The sequence below is a fragment of the Struthio camelus genome, chromosome 20, assembly GCF_040807025.1.
Source record: "Struthio camelus isolate bStrCam1 chromosome 20, bStrCam1.hap1, whole genome shotgun sequence".
Classification (NCBI taxonomy): Eukaryota; Metazoa; Chordata; class Aves; order Struthioniformes; family Struthionidae; genus Struthio; species Struthio camelus.
Genome location: NC_090961.1, coordinates 6,716,016 through 6,741,763, shown reverse-complemented (window position 1 = coordinate 6,741,763; position 25,748 = coordinate 6,716,016). Strand labels below are relative to the sequence as shown.

Below are 25,748 nucleotides of genomic sequence, written 5' to 3'. Positions count from 1 at the left end.
GCATAAGATTAGTGTGGAATCAAAGTGACATCTCCAGTAAGGAAGTGACCGACCTTGGTAGAGTAGTTTTATCCCTGAGTGACACTTCTGTAATGATAAACACAGACAGGCTGTAGAGAATATTGCCCTCGTTGGAAAATGGGCCTGAGACTGTCAACTGCAAAAGGCCACATGCAGCGGGACCACCTCAGGTCCTACAAAGCAGTTTTTCTTCAGCTGGCTGCTTAAGTCCTCTATTGTTTAGCCGAAACAGCGGCTCAATAGCTTGTTGTCTCAGGGTTTTGCTTTGGATTGGAGTGTCTGAAAAGATGTTACCCTGGGTGGTTTCTTCACAGTTGTCCTCAGCCTCAGAGATGAAAGAGACAGCACACAGGTTAGAGATGGGCTGGAAAGCTTGGTCCTGAGCCTAGGGAAGGATGGAGAGCTCCAGGGAGGAGATGCCAGGCTATGTGGTTGTCACATCCCAAACCTCCATCAACAAGAAGCATGCTGCACTCCCCATGGCTAGTCACCAAACAAGGAGACGCCTGAGCTCTCCTGTGCCTCGAGAGCCTCCACACCACAGAGATGGACAGGCCTTGAGCAATTTCTGGGAAGCCTCACTGCAGCCTCTAGAGAGCTGAAACCCCCACATCCCTTCTCTCACCTCAGCACAGAGCTCACATCAGGAGATCTCACTGCTGGTGCCAAGGTTTGCTGGCTCCTGACGCCTGTTGTTCTCTGGTTACAGATCCCCTCAGAGGCCTATAACAAATCGAAAGGTATCGCTGTCCTTTGGCCTTTGCTGGCAAGCCGCCTGGTCCTTCATAAGCACAGAGCCCAGCTCTGTAACCTCCACGACCCTCCAAGGGCAGTCCAAGGGCAGCCAGGCTTGGCCTGTGAGGACAAAGGGGAGAAAATTGTTACAACAGCAAATAGTTACTTTCTCCTGGTGAATCTACTTGTTCCTCAAAACCAACTGCTAGAGCTGATTAAAACCAGGCAGAGGTCTTTATTCAGGCATGAGCTGGAGCCAGAGGAGCAGGAATAGCAGAGGCACCAGTCAGAATAGCTGCCGTGCAAGACTAATTTTAGTGACCCATATTTACTGCTCTTCCATGGGAGATGGGGGAAATAGCAGGGTGTTTAGTTCTGCAAACCTCAAGCCAAACACAGTGTCTGATTCTTGTCCAACCCAAAAACTATTGACACTTTTAAATCCTCTTTTACCTAAGGGTCCCAAAGCATGGGATGGGGGTGCATGATTAATAACACCACCACCTTATGTACGTTGGATGAAATACAAGCCACTTGCCACATCAGAGAGCCCACGACTGGAGCAAAGGGCAGTGTTTCTCATGTCCTATAACCCTTTTCCTGCAGCAATCTTGCCCTTACCATTTTAAGTACAGTGTTTTCATAATTAATCAAAGTTAGATTTCATCCCCTTCACCCAATTTTCATCCTCAAGCTATGATTTGCAGCAGAAATCAAGTTTAAGATAGAAGTAAACATAGGCTAGAGTTTTACCTATTATTTTTGTTCTCTCAAAAAGAGCTATTGCTCCATAAACCAGACAGGCTCACGTGAGAGCTATTCTACTCTAGCTGTTTCAAAGCCAGCCTGGAGAACAAAACCATAAGGCAAATCCCAGCTGCAGACTGGAGCCCAGTCAAAGCCAAACAGGAACAGTCTCCAGTTTCAGATTCTGGGCTCAATTTTAAAAAGAAAGAAAAAAAACAAAGGCAGATTGAGACGGGTGAAATCCAAGTCTCACCACATCCCCATTTTACCAATGAGGAACCTAAAGCACGGATAATGTGACTTTCCCTGTGTTGCTCAGAGCTGGGTGACAGCGCTTGGCCAGGCCCCTGAAGTCCAAATGTAGTCCCCAGATCTAATCACTAAACCACAAAGGATGTCTGCACCATGAGTGTTTAGTTTACAAGTCAAAACAGAGTCTAACTGCCAGCATTCAATTGCAACCTGATAGCCCATCTACTAGCTCTATCACTTCCACTTTGTACATTATTCATCTTGCGCAATATAGACCTTGAAATCAGCACCCAGAGGCAATTGTGACTGGGCCGGAGCAGAGCTACTCTGCAGCAGCAGGGGGTGAAAAGGCCAGGCTGGTAATACACCAGGGGGGCCCCGCATCCTGATTTGCTTTGTTTAGTTCCTACCCCAGTGGGTGCTTCCCTCAGTCACCAACCCAGATGGATTTGCATGGTCCACAGGTAGCTATTGTTTATTTGCACCCGGATCAGGGTGATGCCATTAGAGCCTGAGCGGCTGCATCATCTTGCTGTGCACCAGTAGACCTCCAAGCTAGCACACAGAACAGCCATGTGAGCTAATCAGAGTTCAGCAAAGGCCTCCTATACTCTGGTGCTGTAGAAAATGCAATCTGGCCATGTTGAAAGGTACCAATACAAGCTTTAGTAGGTGCTTGCTCCGGTTCAGCTTTGCAGGCATGGCAGGAAGTCACGGGTTACCTTCTAGTGTTACCTGCTTCCTGCCTACACATTCTCACAAATCTACAAGGATTCACGCTAGTACACACACGTGCTTGGGGCTCCAACTTCGACCAGGTCTGTCTGTTTCTCTCTCACAACACATGCTGGTTGTAAATGCATGCCCATTTCCCAGTCCTGTTTTCCTTTAAGCACTGGTACTTAAACTCTGATCAGTAACTTTCTCCAAACTATACGTGAACCTCTTAACTCCTGGCACCAAAACTCCAAGACCTTAGAGTGTGTCCATGGCATGAAAATCCATTCGAGAAATGGGCACCTGTTAAGATCACCTAACTATGGATTTAAAAAAGCTGGTACCCTCAGAGCCTCTCACCATAACAGCCCTGGCTTCTCCTGTTCAGGTGAAAAGAAACTTCCTGGTTTTTCTAAAGCCAAAGAACTGCCTCCCTCCATGTGTTCTTTCTCTGGAGGACAATAGGTAAAGCATACAGTGCTTTAAGGAGGAGCAGAGCCAGTCTGACTGCTGTGGTATTTAAATAGCTCCTTACATTTGTTCTGAGACAGCCCTTCTCCATCCATCTCCTATTTCATTTCTTGATTGAGCTGGGTATTACTGAAAGATCAAACAGGGGTTTCAGCACCAGGTCTCACCCTATAAAGGGAAGGGAAGTACCCTGCCAGCTTGTCACCTTGCACTCATCTATAAAATCTTAGTTTTCAAGGAAGATCCCACAGGAGGCAAGAAATGTGAGACAGCAGCTTCCCTCACCTGCACTGCTGCAGAAGATCAAGCATGGCTTTAAGCACAAAGAGGCTGCCCTCCTCTCCCTCACCTTTTCGTTCTTATGCCACCCAGGTAACCCTATCTGCATAGCTCCACCTGCTGAAAACCACCTGTTATCTGAATAAAAATCACATTTGTCTCTCTTTGCAGAGACTGTCAGCATTCACTGTGGCCAAATAGCAAAATTATCACTGATAAACCTTTCTTGTTCCTCAGCTGCTGTACGTTGTCCTGGGTACGTAGGTACTGTTCCAGCACAGAACCAGGTGAAGCTCTGGTCCAGGCCACCATTGCACCCAAATGCATAAGGTCTCTAGGACAAGTTATTCATTCTGCTTGCACAGCACTGAGCACAATGAGACTCTGGTCTACGACTGCATTACAAGCTCAGACAAAAGGACTTTAAGGTTGGACATCCAAATGGGAAACCCTTTTCTTTGGTTGTAGGAAGGGACTTCTCAATTGCGTTTCCTAGAGACAGTATCCCTGCAGTGCTTCAAAGCTGCGCACATAATCAGACATGATCAAAGGAATTATTTCACTCAGGCAGATTTATGTGAACACATGTATGTTTTTCCCCTCACCCAAATCCCAGGTTCATCCATCTTTTTTCCTTGTCAGACGGTCCTTCCTCACACAGCACAGCAATACACAGCGATGAAAGGGACTCTGCAATTCCGTACCGCAGACAAGGATTTCTAAACCTGCCCAAGGCAAATCATGGCTTAAGTTCTTGAGTAAAGATTTCAAAGAGAAAATAAAGTTGCTATTCCCTTTGCTACAAACTACCACGTTAAGAACTTTCATCTTCTCCAAACCTCAGTTTCCCTACCTGTGACAGAAGGATGACAGTCTCTTGACTCCCTGGGCGTTGCTAGGATTAGACAATGTTTGCTCAACATTAACGTAGATTTTTGGTGTCTAGTGTTATTACTACCATCACATTATAGAAAGGTCAATGAACGCATTCCAGTGAGTCAGAACCTTCCCACAGCACTTAGTGTCATCCTCAGAGTGTAGCCAAGCTCTGTATTTGGATAAAGCCCACCACAATTCCCCCCCTTAAAAGATCCCAATGTACGTCAGAGTGACAGCCTTTTCCTGCATCTGCTTCATCTCTGTGTTTAGAGATGAGGAACACTTGGAATATGATGCTGAAATTAAAGCAAGAAAGGAAAACAAACCCAAGCCACACATGCAGGAAAAAAAAACTCCAAAAAGTCGAAATTAAATCACACTCCCCTCAGAAAAACTCCAAACACTAGAGAGTGTCTAGCCACAGCTGAAGACAGGGAGAGAAGCTGTGGTGGACAGTGGTGTGTTTGGGTAGAAATTAAACATGAGAGAGTTTTCCACTTTTTGTTTTCCTCCAATCAGAAACCTTCAGTGAGAATCTCTTGCCGGTCCAGCATCTCATCCCTGTGTGTAAAATGACACTCATGTTACCAAACCTTTTTCATAAAGCACTTCAAAATATAGAGGAGTTTACACATTCTCCCACAAAAGTGAAGACTTTTTCTGGAAAAAACATTGATTCAGTGACTCTACAGTTCCTGCTTGGAAACCTCTTGCACTCCATGAACACAAGGCAGAGCTGAAGCACAGATTCCTAGCACGCTGCCCCATGGCTGGAGACATTACGTGTGCTGGATCGCCAGCTCAAGGACAGAACTGTTAGGTATGCAGCCTCGTGATCAGGGAGCCACACTAACCAGCCATACCCCAATTTCTCCAGGCTCTCTGCCATGGATCTGTGAGCCCACAGTCCTGAGAGCACTGATTTTAAACCAGCAATGCACAAATCAACCTGTGAGTGGGTGAAAAAAAATTTCAACATACGAAAAACAGAATAAGGCCAGGTAAAGCTCCCATCCGCGACTTTCTTCTCTCCCCATCCCTAGCCTTAAGTGCTCTGCCTCTGCATTCCTGATCTCTCCCTTTGCAACACACCCACCCCATGTCCACCACCTCCCCTATCACAACAGCCCTACCGCTCCTACCAACTCACTGCAAACCCCCCACATCCGCCAGCTCATACCACCACACCCCGTCCCACATCCCCTGCCTTCCTTCTTTTTGTAATTCACCCTCGCCCTCATCTCTCTCCCACCCTCACCTTTCCACCATAGCACTTCCACTTCTGATCAACACTGCAAACCACCAATACCCCAAATGAACTTTTGCACAGTGAATGCTTTTTGAAAACATTTTCCCTCAGCTATGAATTTTCAGTAACTTCAACCTCCCAAGCCGAATGGGGGGAAGGAGTGGGAATACATGACAGTATGCCATTTTTGCACCCAGGGCACAAAAGGGCAGCGAGTCTGGGGCAGAGCTGACGCTCTTACCAGTGCAACACAACAGGCGACAAGACATTGAACTGAGGACTGTGTGTTGAGCAGTCTGTGCTCCACTTGGAGCTTCCAGACAGCTGTTCAAGGAAATTGCCATCAGTGTCAACCTCACCACCGCTATTAGACATCTCATCCATGCCTGGGCCCAGCTTGAACCCATTTAACTTGTAAGGGATAATGAGATAACAGCATGATATGTTGCAGCTGAAGGTTATTTAAACACCCATCTGGTACCTGTTATGCAGCATACATCCTAGTGTTGTATAGGAAATATATGCCACCTCCCTCCCATATGGAAAAGAGAAGATCTATATATGTGTCCCATCCTATCCCTTTTCTATGCATAGATGAGGTAATTCTCCTTCTCTGTGTTGTTTCTAACACACTGCTGTGCATTTCATATCTGTGTTTTGGGAGATGCAATCTGTTCCAGGCTGGTGGCATCTCATCGAAAGACACAGAACCACAGGGAAGAATTTACTGCAGACATGCTATCGTCCCCTGCGTGTTATCAGGCAGAAGAGGATCCACACCAGTCTGGTTTGAGGAGAAAGGGTGAACCATAAACTGTGAAGCAAATTCACCCTTTGCAAGAGAACCACACTGCACCCCAGAGATTCCGAGCTGACAATCTATTTTAGAGTTCACAGGACCTAACTCCACTTCTACAGATGGAAGGTGAAACATCTGCTTAAGTTTGTGAGGGGAGCAATGCAACCTGCTTGCACCCTTAATTCAGATGCGCAGCCAAGAGAATCTACAGATCGCAGCTAAATAGTCTCATTTCTTTATTCAAACTCTTCATCTTCATCTGAAAGATGACTTTGGTGGTCTCAGGTCCCCTGCTGCTATTGCTTGTGAAGCGTTCGTCCTCGGCGAAGCCTGAGCAGCCATGACGGCTGGGTTGTCTGGTATCCCCAAAAATCACATTTCATAACAAAAATGGTCAGCTCTGTGTTTTTTTTTTTTTTTTTTTTTTTTGCAGATCTGCGCTCCTCTCTCTTCTGCTTTTCTCAGGCAAGATTTTCTGCTTTTTTGTGAAAGGTGCTCTACCCTGTTAGCTTTAGTCTAAAACCTTTGGCTGACACCCCATCTAGTGTTCAGCAAAGACAAATGCAGTGTCTTGAGGAAACAGAGTTCACTGGAAAAATTCCAGCATTTTTTCAGCAAAATTAACCACTTTTGTGAATACATCAACATTTGAGTTGACTTCTACAGAGTTCTGAGAGAGTCCAGGCAAAATGGAAACCTGAATAGCAAACCTGTTGCCAATTCCTTCCTCTGGCTTCTATGCAGCCTCCGTGTATGTTAAGGAAGAGATTGCTGCCTGAAAGCCTGGCAAGCCCCACTTCTCAGGTGTGTAGTTCCTTGGCACTCAAAGTCTGGGGGCTTTGAGGACATCCCACTGCAGGTTAGTCATCTAGGTAAACTACCTTGGAATAAGGGGCCAAGACCCTAAGCCGTGCCCAATGCAAGACTCAAAGGCAGCCCACAGAGAGAACTGTCTGAAATGGGGAACAACAGGGGCTTTCTGGGTATCAGCAAAAAGCACTACAGGGCACTCAGAAAGTTGGATGTCCTTTCAAAGGCACTGATTGTTTCAAGGGAGACAAAACCTTGAACATGTCTTGAGTACTAAACAGTGCAGTCAGCATTTTTTCTAATGAGATTTTAAGAATAAAATGAGAGTTATTTAAAAGTGCTTTTCACATTTTTTTCTTAAAAAAAAAAAATCATTGAGAAAGCTACTTCAGTGTCCTTTTCCTTTTGCAAACACATTTTTTTGGGTGGAGGAACAACGCAAAGTCATCAGGACAAAATGTCAGATCGGAAAACTTGGTTTTAAAAAGCAGGTTTTTGATGCATTCAGTCCTGCGAGATGCAGCGCTCCAGCCACTTCTACAGAAGTCTTTGGGCTCTGTGATGCTAGGTGTGCAACCCACTACGAACTAAGCCGAAAACAAGTACTGCAAGTACTGGTTAATCACCAGATCAAACAGCACCTTGCTCAAGATGCTATGAGGTTTCAGTCCTGTTTACCTCACAGCTGGGAAGCGTTCTAACAAAACTGTCTACCAATGCGGCAACACCTTGCCCATGACAATTTCTGTTCTTAAGGAATAGTGTGACAATTCTGTTCTTGACGTTAAATCAGTAACACACCCAGCTTACAGAAGAACTGGCTTCCATCTGCTTGAACAGCCTGAAGCCACATGCTCCAGGAAGTTATTCTACGTCTTTCTGTTTCGCTTTCCTTTTCTGATGAGCCAAGCCAGCATTCGTTTCCCACCATGAAGCTTCTGAATGTTGCTGGATTCCTTACTCTCGTGCCCACTTTGATCCTAGCTCTAGACCCCCTCAGCACCTCCATCCTCATGGGAGGGGCTGCTGTTGCTTGGCAGCTCCTCTCCCCTCACTCCTGGCTCAAGTGCAGTCTCCTGGAGTGCTGCAATATGAAGGACACACTAAACTTCTCAGGTAAGGCAGTGGCGAGGGTATCATGAGCCGGGTCACTGGTAGGACCAGCTGGTCGTCCTTCTCTGGGGAGTGGGCTTCCTTCTTAATGCCAGTCTCCTTTGGAGCGGTTGTGGGAAAGACAGAAGTTACTGCCCACAGTACCTCCAGAAGGCAAAAGGTGTACTAACCTAATATAGCTTATCCTACGTGTGTTCATGTACCCTAGTTGTCAGTGAGGCACTGGAGCATTTTTCTTGCTGATATCTTGGTTTATATTGGCAGAAGCAGGCAAAATTCTGGAGCGGAGTTTAAGGTGAAGAGCTAATGAAATAATCCCACGTCTTCTTGAGATGGACACCTCGGTGGTATTCCACACCCCAATCAGTGGTTGCTTGTAATGTATGTCAGATGAGCAGCAATCAGTGGTAGCTCTAAGATTCAAAGCATACTGCTGCTTTTCTGTAAGACCTAACGCTGAGTATCAAATAGTCCTCAGTGAAAGGGGAAGCTGGGCAGTTTTGTGCCTGTAGGGAATTAGTGAACCGCTCAGAAAAGGTTACACAATCTTTTAACCATAAATTCCTGATCTTTCTATCTGGAAATCCCCCTTCCCTTTGTCATGGGACTACAAATAATGTTTCATTTCAGGGCTGGGCTGCAGATTTCAAAACAAACCCTCAACTGTTGGAGACCTGGCTACTTCCAGGTACTTTATATATCACTTAATATCAGCTCTGGATTCGGCTTCTTACAAACTGGCAGTTTTCTTGGAAGTATTTTAGCCACTGAGACACCAGTTGCAGTATTTTTATAAGAGAACATGATGTGGCAACAGAAGCACATTTTTCTATAAATGTGAGGAATGTCAGACGCCACAAAAATAGTTAATGACAATTTACAACATGCAGTGAACATGTCTCTGCAAATACAGTCAATCCTATTCCAAGTCTTTACAGGAGGCAGTAGCTATAATACTACAAGGATTCCTTCCTAACTCATGCAAACTGCTTGGTTCTCAAAAAGGCCATCAAGAGTGAATCGAGTGTCTGTTCGTGAATTTGATTCTCTACTGATTCACAGTCTCACTGTGGACTGAAGGCAGTGAATATTTGTTCTCTCCAGTGGTCATTCAGCAATAGCAAAAAAAGGGGAGCAATAATATGGCATTTACTGACTCTTTTCTCCCCTCATTCCTTTAGTTCTGAGGATGGATTTGGAGCAAAAAGTCTTTGGCCAGCATCTTGCTGTCCAAACAGTTCTGAGAGCTCTGGGAGCAAATGTTTATTCCAAACGGCCAAAGAAGCCTCTGGTGATGTCCTTCCATGGCTGGACAGGAACAGGCAAATCATTTGTCAGCAGAATCATCGCAGAGAACCTCTATCAGCTTAACATACCAAGAAGGAGGTTTGTGCACCACTTCAGCACAGTACTGCATTTCCCACACGCTTCACATGTCCGTCTGTATAAGGTATTTTCCAGCTTTATCTTATTTTCTCTGAGCAATTGATCTGCGATTGTGAATGTAAATCCCAGATAATTTTGCCTCTTCTCACAGGAGCAGCTGCAGAACTGGATCCAGGGGAATGTCAGTGCCTGTCCAAGGTCCCTTTTTATCTTCTCTGAAATGGATCAGATGCCACATGGCCTGATAGACTCTATCATGCCATTCCTTGGCTACCATGAAGAGATTGATGGTGTTTATTACGGCAAGGCAATCTTCCTCTTCCTGAAGTAAGGAAATGCAAAGGCCGCAACAGAATTACAATTCCACAGAATCAGCAGGGGCAAACGGAGAAGCAATTGCTAATAGCTTTGTAGCTGGCTGCAGCTTGGCTAGGCAGCTCAAGGTCCCTGTCTGTCTTTACAGCATGTTGTCAGTGAACATGCCCAGCCATCGTGCCAGCCAGAAGATCTGAGTTATTCTACACCATAAAGAGAAATTAGTTGTCCTAGGGCTGAACAGGTTCCCACTCCTCAAGTGACTGGGACATGGACAGGTAACCATGTTGGCTTCCAGAAGTCCTGGACACACCAACTTCCCCAATAGTCAGTAAATATGTTTTATCTTGCTCTGTAACATCACCGCTAGGCAGACAGGTCTTTTATAGGATGGGTGAGACTCACCTAAGGAGGCTCAGCAGCTCTATACACGCAGAGAGGGGAGGATTCACATATTGAAGGCTCCTTGCATACATAGGTCAGGGAGGCATGATTCTTCCATGTATTATTCCTGAAAAATCTGTTTGCTGAACGTCATCCCAGCTATGCCCATGTCACGTGACTGATGGCGTCAGTCGTCTGAGCTTTGGGCTGGCGTACCTCTTGGCTTGCTGTTATGTTCAGACACATGGCCTACAAACCCAAATACAACCTATTTCAGTGCAAGGCAGTGATTACCCACAGGGAGTAACAGCTTGTTAGCGAGCCTTTCAGTGACACCTGATAGTATGACCAATCCTCCCCCTCTGCTGAAAAGTCAAACTCAGTAGTTTACATCACTGTCCCAGGGGAGTGCTTACCCCGTCTGACACTGCTTTCATCTGGGAGACGGTGTGATCCTTGTCACTTCCCACCTCTGAGCAACACCCATCTGTATGAGTGTGCCACCTCCATTCTAGTGCAAAATCACACAGAACGACTTAAACCAGACAAGTAATAAAGATGGCAAAATGACAGCTCTAATGATCCAGTGAATCTCTTTCCTCACAGCAATGCCGGAGGAGATAAAATTACAGAGATTGCTCTTGATTACTGGAGAAGGCAGAAGAGAAGAGAAGACATTCCTCTAAAAGAGCTGCAGTCTCTGATGGCTGAGGAAATTTTCAGCAATACGAACAGTGAGTATCTCTGGGCTCCCAGGTCCCAAGACTGCTGAGGTGCGCTGTCTCCTGTGGCCTCCACAGCACTCAGCAGTAAGGCTCCCCATTCTCTCTCTAGGTGGTTTTTTCCGCAGTCAACTGATCCAGAAGAACCTGATTGACTATTTTATCCCTTTCCTTCCTCTTGAATACAAGCACGTGAGAGAGTGTGTCCGGGAGGAGCTGCGCTTGCAAGGCCACATTGAGGACGAAGACCTCATGACAGAGATTGCCTTGGCAATGACCGACTACCCCAGTGAAGAAAGACTCTACTCTAGCAAAGGCTGCAAGACTGTGGCCTCCAGAGTGACTCTGAGCATCTAGATGTTACAAAGCCAAACGCCCTGCGTTCTTGCTACAAGAATACAGCAGATGGAAGAAACAATAACTCCCTTTCTCCTCCTTGCAGCCCAATCTACACATTCTTCCCTGAAGATATTTGGGCTTTTGCATACCAGAAGTAGTCTTATTCAAGATCCCTTGAATAAATACATAGGACAAAGCAACGATCCTAGTATAGAGTAAGCAGAAGAGGCACATACATGGGTGATGAGGTTTGCTCTTCTTGCCCCAGAAACACTCACAAACAAAAGTATTTCCAAGAGGACAACCTCCTATTTCTGTTGCAAGACTGTTTGCACCTGAAGTCCTAGCACGGCCCTAATTAATAAGATCTATCCATAAATAATCATTCTCAGTAATAGTATCTGCTTTGTTTTATATTGATTTTCACCCACCTATCTCAAAGAAATCACAAAGGAGATCAGTAACACTGATCCCGCTTTACACGTATGAAAACTGAAGCACAAAGGAGGAGACTGAGTTTCCCAAAACGTCCAACAAGCCTTGGTCGGAGGCAGTGGTCCTAGTTGGGTGTTGCCCCTGCTAGGCACCACTGCTTCACCCAGATGTACCTAGTTATCTCATATCACCTGAGCTGTTTGCATCAGAGAACACTGTGCACCATTGCCTCTGATCAGTAAATCAAAAGGATGCAGAGAAACCCTTCACATCTCAACACTATTTCTCCTGATATCTAGGCATCAGTGTTGGCTCACCTTGACCGTTATACAGTCTCCTTCTGTTACAGCCACCTGCTGTGATGCACACACAGGGAAATGCCTCTCCTTGAACAGCCACGCTTGCGAGAGACAGTATTTTAAAATAAAGCTTCCAGCAGGCTCTTCCTGAAGTAGCCATTTCTTCTGGAGGTTACAGAATTCAGCACTAACCGCAGCCCCTCTGCAGTTTGCTCACAGTCTGATGCATTTACCAGCAGTGGTCCCCTGGGCCTGACGACACACTCCAGATCGCTATGCTGACTCGTCACTCCCAGGAGCACTGGTGAAAGGAGAGAAGGTTCACGCTCTTGTCACACAAGGTGAGGAAAGGTGTTAGCATTGCTGTCCCCTAGGAATGACCTGCTGGGGCGGAGGGGAGGGATGGACACTGAGTGCCTGCACAAAGTCACCAAGGACAGGGCCTGGCTCACTCTGAGGGGGACAGAGGATGGGGCCTGGCTCGCTCCGAGGGGGACAGGGGCACAGAGGACAGGGCCTGGCTTGCTCTGAGTGGCGCAAGAGCGTGGAGAACAGGGTCTGGATCGCTCCGAGGGTGACGGGGGCACAGAGAACAAGGCCTGGCTGTCTCTGACAAGGAGCATGGCCCCGAGGACAAGGCCTGGCTTGCTCCGAGGTAGACAGGGGCACTGTGGCCTGGCAGCCTCCTCTCCCCTACCCGCCATCCCCAGTGCCTCATCACCTCGCTCTCCCAGGCACCGCGGGCAGACAGCCGAGCTAACGGCGTGACGCTAGGTCCCTGACGTCATTCCCCCACCTGCGCGTCACAGCCCGCTGACGCCATCAGCGGAAGGCGAAGGCAGCGCCGGCGCCCCCTGCCCCGCTCAAAGATGGCGGCGGCGGCACGGGGGCGGGGCCAGCGCGGGGGGCGCCCGCCCCAAGATGGCGGCAGGGCGGGGCGGCGGGAAGGCGCCATGCCGCGGGCGCCGGCGCTGCTGTGGCTGCTGCTGCCGGGGCTGGCGGCGCTGGAGCCCCTCAGCGTGGGCATCGCCATCGGCGCCGCCTCGGCGCTCACCGGCTACCTCTCGTACCCCAGCTTCTACTGCAGCTACGTGGAGTGCTGCCCCGGCGACGGGCACCGCCTCAACGCCACCGGTACCGTGCGGTGGGGGGGTGGGGGAGGGGCCGCGCCGCGACCGTTAACCGTCAGCCGTTAACCGTCGCCCCTCTGCCCGCAGCGCTGAGGGCGCAGCTGGACGCGCGGCTCTTCGGGCAGCACCTGGCCAAGGAGGTGGTGCTGAAGGCGGTGGCGGGCTTCAGCCGCAACCGCAGCCCCAAGAAGCCGCTGGTGCTGTCGCTGCACGGTTGGGGCGGCACCGGCAAGAACCTCCTCAGCCAGATCCTCGCCGAGCACCTGCACCCCGCCGGGCTGCGCAGCAAGTTCGTCCACCTCTTCCTGGCCACGCTGCACTTCCCCCACCAGCACCAGGTCAAGCTCTACCAGGTAACCCGGGAACCCTCCTGGCGGGGTGGAGGGTCCCCGCATCGCTCCGGACTGGAGTGCCGGAGCTTTACGTGCAGCCGTGTTTCTCCAAAGCTGGTGCCGAGCTCCCGAGATGGTGGTTGAACCGCTTCCTTGCGCGTTGGGAAAGTGAAACAGCCATGCCCTGAAATGCCAGGAATTGAAAAGTGAGAGCGGGTTTCCTCGGTGCTTTCCTCTCGCTGCTGCCTTCTGCCGATTTCTGCCGCGCTCGCTGCTAGGAAGGAAACCCTGCCCGAAAGCGAAGCAACGGGGAAGCGTAACCGGTGTGAGAGATTTTTTGAGTGACTCTGTTCCTAGAAATCAGAGTCCTGATGTTTGTGTTTCTATGTCTGATGTATTGCTAGATTGGGGTTTTGTATGAAGGAAGAAACACTGCTTTAAAAAAACAAAAAACAAAAAACAAAATCTTATTTCCACGACTTTCCTTCACCATCTGGTTTTTATGCCTTATCCGTTCACCAAGGAGAAAGACGGAGAAAGTCTCTCATCTGTGAGCAGGAAGAGAATTCACGTGTAAATTGTGTCACGTTAAAGGGATCACAGGGTTTATGATTCTTTGTGGGGGGGGGGGGGAAAGAGCGTAACCAGTGAGCGTGTGACACCAGCCTCTGAAAGGGAGTCCCTAGGGTCTGTTACGTACAAACCTCTTGCAGTAAATCCACACAAGACCAAGTTTTCCAGTGTTTTTTGACTTCTTTTTCCAGGAGCAACTCCAGAAATGGATCCAGGGCAATGTCAGTGCCTGTCCCCACTCTGTCTTCATTTTTGATGAGATGGACAAATTGCACCCAGGCCTCATCGATGCCATCAAGCCATTTTTAGATTATTATGAGCAGGTTAATGGGGTGTCTTACCGGAAAGCTATCTTCATCTTCCTCAGGTCTGTAGCACCTTTTCCAGTTGTTTTGAGGTACCGAAATAAATCTTTGTGTATACAATGACAATGATGCTCCTGTGAGACCTGATTCAAAGTACAGCAGAACTGCTCCAGAGCATAAGACCCTGACTATAAACATAGAGGGGGGGGGGACTATAAGCCCTGGAATGGGAGAGCCTGTGACTATAGTGGGGCAAGTCTGACGCAGCATGGCAGATAGCTGCAGCGTGCTGAGCTCGTGAGACTGGCCCAGAATGCAGATCACATGAGAGTTCAGATTTTGGGGAGGGTCTCTGGGGTGGCTGCACTGATGGCAACTCATAAGAACCGGACGCTTGCCATAAGCTTTGGGTTAAGGGTTTCTGTTTTGGTGATCTCTTTGTCTTCAAGCAGGTAAGTGATTCATGTAACCAGCTAAAAAGGAACTCTTGCTCAGTTGTCTGTCTCTGTTCACTCTTGTAACTTTCTTTCTTTCATGAATAGCAATGCAGGTGCAAATTTAATTAATAAAGTGGCTCTTGATTTCTGGAGGAGTGGAAAGCAGAGGGAAGAGATTCAGCTGAAAGACCTGGAGCCAGTGCTTTCTGTAGGAGTCTTCAATAACAAGAATAGTAAGTCAGTTTCCCCAGAAAATGTGAAACTCCTTTACTTCCTAAATGCAGGGTTCATCTCTACAATCTGTACCTCAACCTGCCTTGAGTTTGCTCTGCTTCCTGTGTCCCCCACGTTTGTACAACAGTGCCCTGGCCTGTGCCCCTCAGTCCCTTTGCTCCAGTGCCATGTCCTTACAAGGAAGTTCTTGGTGCAGAAGTTGCCCTGCAGGCACGCTAAAGGGTACAGTGGCAACTGCAAGGTACAATTCCTGATCCATCCGGCTAACTGGCACTCCTTGCTTCTTTGGACAGCGGTTGAGACAACCTGCTTTATGAATTCGGTGCCCTGTAGATCCTACCTTATGTGGGCCTTATTCTACAGAAACACCTTCCTATAGGTGTGTTTGTTTTCTCCCCCCAATTCCTCCAGGTGGTCTGTGGCACAGCAGCCTCATTGACAGGAACCTCATTGACTACTTTGTTCCCTTCCTGCCCCTGGAGCACAAGCATGTGAAGATGTGCATCAGGGCTGAAATGATATCCCATGGCCGTGCTGTCGATGAAAAGGTGGTTGAAGTGGTGACTGATGAGATGACGTTCTTCCCAAAAGAGGAGAGAATCTACTCTGATAAAGGCTGCAAGACTGTACAGGCCAAGCTGAATTTTCACTGGGACACTGTGATGAGAGATACAGAAGCTGAGAGTTGATTAGCCTTTACCTCTCCAAAGCACTTTCAGAGTTTGTTGCCATTTGTATGTATGCATTTAGGTGAAAATCCAGAGTGAGCTGTATGAGCTTCTTATTTTTTTTATTGATTTTTAAATTCCCTTGCTCATCTCTGAACTGGCAGGTATCCAAATGTTGCCTATCCTTCTCGAAAATTTCTCGGCAGAGCATATATAGAGCTGGATACAGCCTCTCCCACTTTGTTCTCCTAAGTGCTGGGATTATTAAATATTTCATTTCCCTTCCACAGAAAGTCTAGACTAGAGCAAAGGAATTCCTCCAGGCAGCTATACTCCCCTCCTTGTATGTGGAGGGTCTAGTTCACGGGCCAGTGAAATCAAAGGTGGTGTAGTGCGTTTAGGCCTACAGTAGTGTCTGCAAGGGTAAATTCCTTGATGCGTTGCCCCTAAGAAGCTGTTATGTTAGAAGACTCCTTGCTCTCTACAGCAGATGGATGCTACTGTGGCTTATACAGATGGAGTCAGCTATTCAGGGACAGAGGAGCAGAAGTACCATGCATGTTTGACTGGCATCACAGCATGTTTCCTGCTTTGGGGATGTGGAAAGTCATGATGAGCTCAGGGAATTCAGTTACTAAACAGCAGAGAAAGGGAGAAAGTCATGGCTTGTCCTTCTACTCCTTTGGGAGGAAAAGAAATTGTGATCTTTTCTCTCTTTTTATTTTTTTCTAACTAAGGGGGCTAAGTGCATTTGTGTGGTATCTCTAGGGTGTTAGTCTCCCTGAGCACAGGGAATCATTTGAGGAATTTGACTGTTAAAACGTACTAGGCCAATCTCTGTTCTTCAGCAGGAAATCTCTCATGAGGGTTTGACTGTTACAGCTTGTCAGGTTAGTCTGCCAGCAGGCCCCTGGGCCTGAAGTCTACTGGATCTTTAACAGTCCCTCCCAACTGCACCTAGTAGTGGGTAATCCCACTCTCAGCTTGCTGGAAGACGTTTTCATGGCAGAGGTCATTTTTAATAGTGTATTTTTTTAACTGAAGTGTAAACAATAGAGATGGAAAGCCTTTCCTAGAGAATCATAGAGAAGGGAGTATGGGAAAGTGGATCACAGAGCAACATTCCCATACCTCACTAGATAGATATTTTTAAAGTAGCTTTTAACATTAAAGAAGGTCTGTGTGGCAGGGCGAGTGTTAAAGCTTGCCCAAGGGTAAGATGAAACTGGAATTTGAAAGTTTAGGAAGCTAGGAAAAAATTAACCTCCACCCACTTGGTAAGGCACCCACTTAGGCACACTTGGGATGTGGCAAGCTTTAACTCTCTGATCTGCAACTGACAGATGATGAAATAGTGTAGTGCAAGACAGAAGTGCCTCTTGCTTATAGAGGTGGATGGCAATATGTCTTAAACTGACTTGAGGGAGTAGGCTCTTTTTGTGCTGTAGAATCAAAGCACACTTGAATATGAGTGAGTTAAGCTCTCAGTTGAAGTTCTGCATCACATCTTAATATTTACATTAACCTCTCAGTTAAAAGTGTCAGTTGTCTTTTACAGCCTCATGTGGAGTTTGTCAGATGTTGGCAAACTGATGCAACCTCCAGCGCCAAATGCTAACTAGCTATTAACCTTGCGATGGTGGACTGCTGCTTTTGATTATTATAAATAAAGTTTTGCCTTATTCATGGGTGTAAATGCTGCAACTAGTTTCGGTTACTCTGAATGCAACATACTTGTGCAATCTAAAAACACTAAATATTACTACTGTATTGAGGTGGGAATAAATCTTCAGTCACTCTTCTCTCTTGCCTGAATCATTATCAGCTACAGAAGAATACTACTCTATGCAATTTCCAGCCAGCTACCTTACAGCTTTCCTTTAAGCTTGTTTTATTCTTAAACATTTGTTCATAAGAACAGTTAGATAAGCAGATTAAAACATGCCCAGTCATCCAAGAGCATAATTATACATTCAGTGAATACAGTTCAGGAGATGTACGTGTAGGAAATAAGCACCTATGAAAAAGCCTTAGTTTCTGCATGCTCTGCTTTATAGTTATTAGCCATACTGCCAGGCACTGCAAGGCCAACAAGCCTCAGGTAGCTTGTTTAACTACTTCTCTTCTGTGCTCTGTCTGGAAAGTTGGTGTTCAAGACAGTGCTTTGTCTTGCATCTAGCTGGGAAAGGCAGGATAAGACTACAGGCTTTCATCTTGTCTCCAGCAGCTGGAACATCTCCAGCCTCCCTGGTACTGAAACAGAGCCAGTGTGTAAGTCACAGCTTAATTCAAGTAAGGTTACAGCTACTGGCAACAGCTTACACCTCCCTGAGCAGTCAGTTGTTCATGCTGTTGCAGACCATGAATTGTGCTGTTTCTAATGATGCACAAAGAGGTTCGTTAAGCAGCGTGTATCAGAAGCATAAGTGGTTTTATTCATCAGAACTTTGCGACAGAAGCTGAGCTCTGGGGCTGCACCGCTCTGCACGCACAACAACTTGGGTGTTTGGCCCCTGCTATCAAACAGATGAGTCTTTAGAGGCAAATGGCCTCTTTCGAGAGAGTAGCACTTACTACAAAGGGTTCAGGTCAGCTTGCGTTTTATCTATGGTTTATCACTTATGAGCACAGCAAGCGAGCTGGGAACCTACCCTATAGAAAAGGTTGAATTAAAGCAGCAGTTGCTTGTAGTGGACTTTGGCAAAAACAAACAAAATGCAGTCTCAGTAACAGCTCAGCTACTCTCACCCAGCCAATGAACTGTTTCTCTAGGGCTCGGACCTTTTCCCCAGTTCAACATTTTCCCTGAAGCTGTCCTCTCCCGTTTCAAATGAGGCGTTAAAGAGTAATGGCCAAAGTTATCCAGTCACAGCAAGAAAGAGACAATTAGGATCTGTTTTGAAAGCATACAGTCTATAAAGCAGAGAGATAACTGCAGGACCAAATGTTGGAGTGACTATTCCCACACCTATTCCTTTTACCCAGATGCCAGAAATGCTCCTAGCCAGGCCTGCTGTTTTTAGGATGGAAAGATTCAGCAGAGGGGCAGCCTTCAGCCTCTGACCATCATTCCTACATCCTCTGGAGGAAGCTTCCATCTACCCTAAGCCACCTACAGCTACAAAATAATACTTGCTAGTATAGACACTGCAGTGGCACGTAAAGCAGAACGAACAGTGTATTTAATGCTGGAAGAGCCACAGCACTGCTTCGTTGATGGTAAGTTACCAGACGGTAGTAAAGTTTTATTGTTTTCACGTCCACATTTTTCCATTACCCAGTTATAGCAAGTCATTCACCGTAGTCAGCCTGTCAAAGAAACCATTAAATAACCAAGTTCAGAGCACCTCTTGGCTGACAAATACTAGGACTGATAAGTTAATTAGCATATTATATAGCCTCAGAGAAGAACTGGACAGTTGTCCATCTTATTGGCCCATTTTTCTCCTGCAGAGAATACTTCAAGGTGTTGCTACTAAAAACACGTGCACCTTAAATCACCGACTGCAGTATTTTCAGAGTTACCATTTAGACAGTGGTATCACAAAGGGAGGAAGGGATAACAAGCACGGTTTTATCAACTCTCTAGAAGGCAAATTCATTCTTACAATACTGTTCAGACGAGCACATCTAAAACTAGGTTCTGCTGAAGTCCTCCTCTGCAAAAAGCATGCAAGTGTAATTAGTGTCAATGCTCTAGAACTGCAGTTTCTACTGCAAACTCTGTCTCCCTTTCCCCAATAACATATCACATCTCCTCCCCACATCTATTCCTCTGCACCCAAAAAGGCAGAGAGCTGTACTCAAGCACAGCTGAGCACTTCAGCCAAAAAGGTAGTATGCTCTTCCTCAACAGGTGGCAAGTTTGTGCAAAATTAACATCAAATCACTCAATGCAAATAAACATAAGAAGGTAGTTAAGAAACACATTTCTAGTGAGAAATGTTTATTTTGAATAGAAACTGGAATAAAAAAAAGCCTCAGCAGTGCTCACATTTAGAAACAAGTCTGACAGACTGCAGTAACTTCAGTTGACCCATTTCACTTCCCCTTCCCCCCCCCCCCAAATGCCTTTGGATCTGTCTTTATCCCTGCCTCAAAAGGCACCAAATATTGCAAGAATGGGATAAAGGGAAAACCCTGCTGCAAGCTAACCTTTTAATTTTACATTTAGAGGAAGAGGAGAAACCTCTTTTCCATTTCCTTGGTGTAAGTAAGCTTTACGATACATGCACGTCTCCCATTAAGTTACACCCATTCCGTGAAACCAACTCAGCAGTCAGCATGCTTTTTTCCTTCCTACCCAAGGAAATCATTCCTGGGGAAGCACAGTGAGGGCAATTTCACCCATAAGAAAATTACCAAAATAGAAACCAACTCAAAGTGGTAGTCAAGGACTTTTACTAACTTCCTCTTTCTACTTAATGTTGTTAAAGTTCTCCCTTTTGAAGGCTTTTCACACCAAAGAGAAGTTCATATTCTTAACTTGGTTTACACAAAGGAGGCCAATATATACCCCAGTTTTGAGAAAGACAATGGTACTTCATAATGCTAGATAGAAGATGTGGACTTTTTAATGACACAATTCCTCCTCATCTTTACCGGACACAAGCTGTTCAAGGAGAAAAAACACACACATCCTACTCTTAATGTGGTTATACAAATATTCCCGCACAAGCCCAGTGAAGCCTTTCACAGACATAGTGACTCTGATTAAGATTCTCAATACTGTCTAGAGATCACTCGCATCAAACCAAAAACCAATTAAAATTAGGTCATTATCTCAGTCCTACAACATGTGCCAATGGTCTGCTAACAGTTCTGACAATCAACACACAATTTGAGGTAAGTCTTGGGCACTAATAGACAAAGAGCCCTCACCTTCATGAAATAGTTTTTTCTTACCTTGACAGCACAAGACCAAAGTACTTGGGAGCCGTGACTACTGACAGAATAAAAATGCAGATGCACTGCCACTTATTTACACACCAGTTAAAAATAATGGTCCTTTTTTTAAAAAAAAAAAAGTGCTTAAAAATGAAATGTCCCGGTTTCTCCACTTTGTGATTAAGTTAATTTGCTTCTTTGCAGATTGCAGTAGTAAAGCATCAGAAGTCATAGTAATAATCCAGTTTGGCATACACAGTTTTACATCCTTTATCTGAATAAATTCTCTCGTCTCTGGGGAAGTAGGTCATCTCATCGGCTATTCTGGTTAAAATGTCTTCATCCACAGCATAGCCACGTGATTCGATCTCAACCCTGACACACATTTTCACATGTTTGTATTCCAGAGGCAGGAAAGGAACAAAGTAGTCGATGAGATTTCTATCAATCAAGGTGCTGTGCCAAAAACCACCTGCAAAGGGAAAGAGAAGGGAGGGTTGGTAGTGCTCCTCTATGGGTTAAAAGGGAGCAATATCATATCCCCCTGCTAGAAACCACAGAAAGATTTCACTTGTGAATTAGGGCCCTGTGACAGACAAGAAAGCCCAAATACAAGCCCATTCTCATAGTACTTTGTGCATAAAGTCTGGGACAGACTCACAGACGTGATCTTTTGGAACTCTACTGCATGAATACATTATTCCCCAGCTGCTGGTCTCATACCTTCACTTCTCTCACCTACAGAAGCCCAGATTTTTCAGTCTCTTATATCAGCCCCCCCGAGACTAGCTCACCTTGCTCCTTTTTTCGGAACTTGCATCTAGCCTTTTTTAAAAAAAAAAATACAGTAGGTTTGCTTCTACTGCTAATATTAAAGCATAATTATCTTAAAATCCTTTTTCCCCGGAAATCCCATGCAAGAACACCCAGGAAGCATTGGACTCCCCACAGCAGGGTCAGCAGGTCAGCTTGTTCCCCTGAATAGCTCCTAAAAGCTGCCTGAAGGCTTTGCCCAGCCTCAGCAAGACAGGTGATCTAACTGGGCTGGAGGCAAGTAACCGTCTTCTCCATATTAAAATGCTGTATGGGTCAAAGATTTATCAGCTAACGCAATACCTAATCTTACCGTCTAGGCTTCTTTTCTGCTTGTTTTTCCCTGCAACCCATTAAAATGTCAATAAACGCTCAGAGTAGACAATCCCCAACATACGTAACCCAACAGAGTCACCGAGTAAACATGCCGGTAGCCAAGTCACACACAGAGTTCCTAACCTCCATTTCATCTCAATAGCAGTCTGTAGGCCTCAGACCTGCACCATGGCTCCTCACTAGCTGAAAACCGGAGCCCATGTCAAGTGGAAGCCACAGCTGTACAAGCGCAGTTCGTACATTAAACGTGGCATCGCTTTTGTTTATATACCTATCTCCCAGCAAATAAATCTCTCTACTGTTCTAGAACAAACATACGATTTACATTTTTCACACCACAGCTGCTCACAGGCATACCATCGACAGCTGATGAATCCATTCCTATACATCAAAGTTAGCGGGATGATCTGGCAGACATCTCCAGAGACTTCATCCAGCATCTTGCAGAAGCCCAAACTCCTCTGAAAATCTTTATACTAGATGTGGTGGCTCCCAAAAGCACAGAAGCACCCAAAAAACAGGGATATATATGTCTTTGTGCAACACCGGAAATGGCTGAGGAGCTGTCAATCCAGACAGGGATTTACAACCTTGAAAGCAATCAAAGTTCTACTCACTATTCTTGTTATTGAAGACAGACACAGACAGCGCATTCTGCATATCTGTGAGCTGTATATCTTCCCTTGTCCTTCCTTTTCTCCAGAAATCTAGTGCCACCTCTGTTATTTTTTCAGCTCCCGCATTGCTAAGTAAAGAAAAAAAACAAAGATTGCAGCTGGAGACAGTTTTGTAGTGCACTGAGTGTACAGAACTGCAAACTTGAGAGGCCACTTCTTACCTGAGGAATATGAAGATGGCTTTCCGGTAAGACACTCCATTAAGAAGCTCATAGTAGTCCAAAAATGGCTTGATGGAGTCAATGAGCCCTGCATGCATTTTATCCATTTCATCAAATATGAAGAGTGATCTGGGACAGATGCTCACATTTCCCCGAATCCATGACTGCAGCTGGTCCTGAGAGGCATAAAAATAAAAGTGATTGAAAGAGTTCATTTGAAAAGACAGAGAATAGGTCTTGTGCTTATTCACTTTTGTTCTGAAAGTGTCGTTTCAATCATGTCATCTTTAACCATGTTTTAGTTAAGAAGCCAGAGGTGTTAAAAGCTGTAAATAACACTACAGCAAAATGTCATACTGGTTCTGAAAACTTAAGATTCAAAATACCAGATACCAAGAAACAGGATGGGGCAAGCATGAAATCTCCTCATGGAAAAGATATTCCTGTAAACACAGCAAAAAGGAGAGTCCGCACACTAGGACAAAGGAGGGGTACCACCACGAAACAGCAACACAAAGCAAAGCCCTGTCAGCTAGGCTGATTACTTTTGGCAGCACTTTGGTCTAAATGTCTTCAGGTGTCCAAACAACAATATAAATTTGCTACTTGAAGAGCATCAGTGAAAAAATCACATTTATAGACCGAGTCACTAGCATAAGTACAAACACAATTAAACACTCAGTCCTGAGTTTTAATCATCTAGAAGTTAAGCGAAGCTGATTACAAACCCTTCTTAAAACACAGCATTGTTTAGAAAGGCTAATACTTTATAATGATTTAAAGACTTTCTCATTGAAGTGTTACATTTAAGATAATAATGAAATAGTAAGAAAAATAAATGGGGGGGGGGGGATTGATCTGTTTGGCAGATGAATGAGTAGTAACCGTTCTGACTGTTTTCAATGATTCATCACTTTCTGAGGTTCCCTGTTTAATCGGTCCCTGAACCACACTGAGACAACACAGGAAGACAGCACTGGCTGTACTGCAGATAAGAAGTGACAGCTCCTCCTACTGTCTCGGGCAGCAAGTTTCCCAAGCAGAAACTTGTTATGAATTCACCTCATAACAAAGACAGAAGAGGATCCATTTTATTTCAAAACAGCCCAGTTGCAAAAAGGGCAACAGTTGGCCATAAAAGAGGAAACAGTCTACAAACCTACTTTCTGTATGGAGGAAACCCATCCTATTCCCATTTTCAACATGTACACGTTGAAGATAAACATGAAATACAGTGCTACTCATTCACACTCTGCTACCAACAACATTAGAAGAACTCACGAACGCAGAAAATGCATGTCTGCGCTGTACTGCCCCTCATTACATCCACCCACCTAGAGTACTGCCCTGACACTTTTAGCAGACTGGCAGAACAATTCCAACTATATTTATCTGTACCTTTCTGAAGACAGTCTTTTGTAATTTGATTTTACAGCTGGGAAATGGATACATAGAAAAATTAAATAAACTGCCCAGCGTGTGATGAAGGAGAAAAGCGCACCCATGTCTCAGATACCCTTCAGCTATCCACGGTACCTGACATACTTGAAAGCTGTCAGCCGTTTCTCCAGAGTCATAAATTCTTATTTGTTTTTGCAGTGCCCATCAGCGTATCACCTATCCCTTGCAGCCTGCTGAATACCCTTTATCATTAAGCAGATCTCTAGATCTGCATCTCTAGACAAAGTATATAGCAATGAAAATGAACCACATCATTTTTCTCTAAGGGGAGGCTCAAAACATTATGCAGAAAATGGCTTTACATTCATGGGAAATCAGTCCTGGTGCATGTTAGGATTTATCCAATTCAGTTTAAGAGATTCCAAAACTGGCACCGGCTACATTTTACAGTGCAAAATAGCATCTAGGCTTCTAGTGCTGACTGTGCCATAACTTTTATAAATTAATACAACAGCTACTGCTGCAGAACTGTGCTCTACTGCTAGGAGATCCACAACGTATTCTTACCTTGTACAGATTGATGCTGTCAGCATGAGGAAAATGCAACGTAGCCACAAACTGATGGACGTATTTACTCTTCAGGCCTTTTTTATAAATGCTTTCGGCAATTATCTTACTGACAAAGTTTTTGCCTGTTCCAGTCCATCCGTGCAAGGACAGGGCAAGAGGCTTTTTGGGGTCTGTGTTATTCAAGAAGCCCTTCACGGCCTTTACAATCACCTTGTTCACTAGGTGCTGTCCAAACAGCTTTCTGTCCAAGCTCTCCTGAAGGCCTGGATGGAGAAGATAACACCATAAGGGAAAAAAAAATAGCAAAAGAGACAATAAGTTTTAAGTCCTACTGGTTTCTAAGGAGGGCCCCGTATCACCGCCAACCCCAGCTCGAACTCCGCCAACCCCAAGCGAGGGATCAAAGGGCTGGCCAAGCTGGAGCACCGGGTGCCCGGCCCATCCCCACAGGGAACCGAGCGGGTCCGGCTGGTGGCCCCCGGCCCCGAGCGGCCTCGCCGCGCCCCCGCCACCAGGGCCGGCAGGAGGGGGCGGCAGGGAGCGTCTCCCCTTGGGTTCCCCCTGCCCAGTTCCGGCACCGAGGGACCCCGGCCACGGCCCCGACTCCCCCCGCCGCCCCGGGCTCGTCGCTCAGCTCCGCGGCCATCCCCTCGGCCTGCCCGGCCCGGCCCGGCCCGGCCCGCACCGGCGGCGGCGCGCCTGTCGTGGCGCTGGAGGCAGCACTCCCTGAAGTAACAGTAGACGCGCGGGTAGGAGATGAAGCCGGTGAGGGCCGAAGCGGCGGCGCCGGCGATGGCCAGTCCCAGGCTGATGGGCTCCACGGCGCGCGCGGGCCCCAGCAGCGGCAGCAGCGGCAGCAGCGCCAGCGCCACCGGCAGCGCGCCCCGCCGCAGCTTCATGGCCCGCCCGGCCCGGCCCGGCCCGGCCCCGGCCGCCGCTGCTTCCGCCGCCGCCGCGCGTCGCTTCCGCCGCCGCCATCTTAGGTCCGGGCAGAGGCGGAGCCGGCGCTAAGGGCAGGCGGCCATGTTAGCAGCGCACCCTCCGCCGCCGTCACGGGACACGTCACGTCCCTTCTTTGGGACAACAACGTGACGCGCCTTCGTGTCGCGACATGACGTGACTCGACCCCGCAAGGCCCGCAGCACAGCCTGACGGGCTTAATTCAAACAGGCCGCGCCTGGAAACGGTTAGCCATGGCGTCCCTGCACGGTAGCAGGCGCTGCAAGGGCAGAGGCGCGGCCCCACACCTGTAGACACGTACTCTCCCACCCC

The 25,748-nt window shown here is 46.7% G+C and overlaps 3 protein-coding genes across 5 annotated transcripts; 2 read left to right on the top strand and 1 right to left on the bottom strand.

The window, feature by feature from the left end:
* The first annotated feature begins 6,582 nt into the window (after positions 1–6,582).
* LOC104153883 (torsin-1A) lies at positions 6,583–11,977 on the top strand. Of its 2 annotated transcripts, none has more exons than XM_009690003.2 (5): positions 6,583–8,075; positions 9,254–9,522; positions 9,610–9,785; positions 10,764–10,891; positions 11,069–11,977. In XM_009690003.2, exons 1-5 carry the CDS (start codon positions 7,811–7,813, stop codon positions 11,116–11,118), a joined length of 888 nt encoding a protein of 295 aa, XP_009688298.2. In that variant the 5' UTR covers positions 6,583–7,810; the 3' UTR covers positions 11,119–11,977. The 2 variants fall into 2 exon arrangements, with proteins under 2 accessions (XP_009688298.2, XP_009688297.2); XM_009690002.2 differs by having other exon boundaries at positions 6,589–8,075; positions 10,992–11,977.
* A 150-nt stretch (positions 11,978–12,127) lies between these two features.
* LOC104153886 (torsin-1A) lies at positions 12,128–25,408 on the bottom strand. 2 transcript variants are annotated; one of them, XR_011135643.1, is made up of 6 exons: positions 25,162–25,399; positions 24,474–24,739; positions 22,506–22,681; positions 22,285–22,412; positions 20,537–20,990; positions 12,128–12,253 (listed from the first exon to the last, which is right to left on the bottom strand). XR_011135643.1 is itself a non-coding variant. In XM_068914909.1 (5 exons), exons 1-5 carry the CDS (start codon positions 25,373–25,375, stop codon positions 20,740–20,742), a joined length of 1,035 nt encoding a protein of 344 aa, XP_068771010.1. In that variant the 5' UTR covers positions 25,376–25,408; the 3' UTR covers positions 19,561–20,739. The 2 variants fall into 2 exon arrangements, 1 of the variants encoding a protein (XP_068771010.1); XM_068914909.1 differs by lacking the exon at positions 12,128–12,253 and having other exon boundaries at positions 19,561–20,990; positions 25,162–25,408.
* On the top strand, positions 12,864–17,433 carry TOR1B (torsin family 1 member B). The gene is made up of 5 exons (XM_068914908.1): positions 12,864–13,086; positions 13,170–13,435; positions 14,179–14,354; positions 14,835–14,962; positions 15,375–17,433. The coding sequence occupies exons 1-5, from the start codon at positions 12,906–12,908 to the stop codon at positions 15,650–15,652; spliced, it is 1,029 nt and encodes a 342-aa protein (XP_068771009.1). The 5' UTR covers positions 12,864–12,905; the 3' UTR covers positions 15,653–17,433.
* Positions 25,409–25,748: the final 340 nt, after the last annotated feature.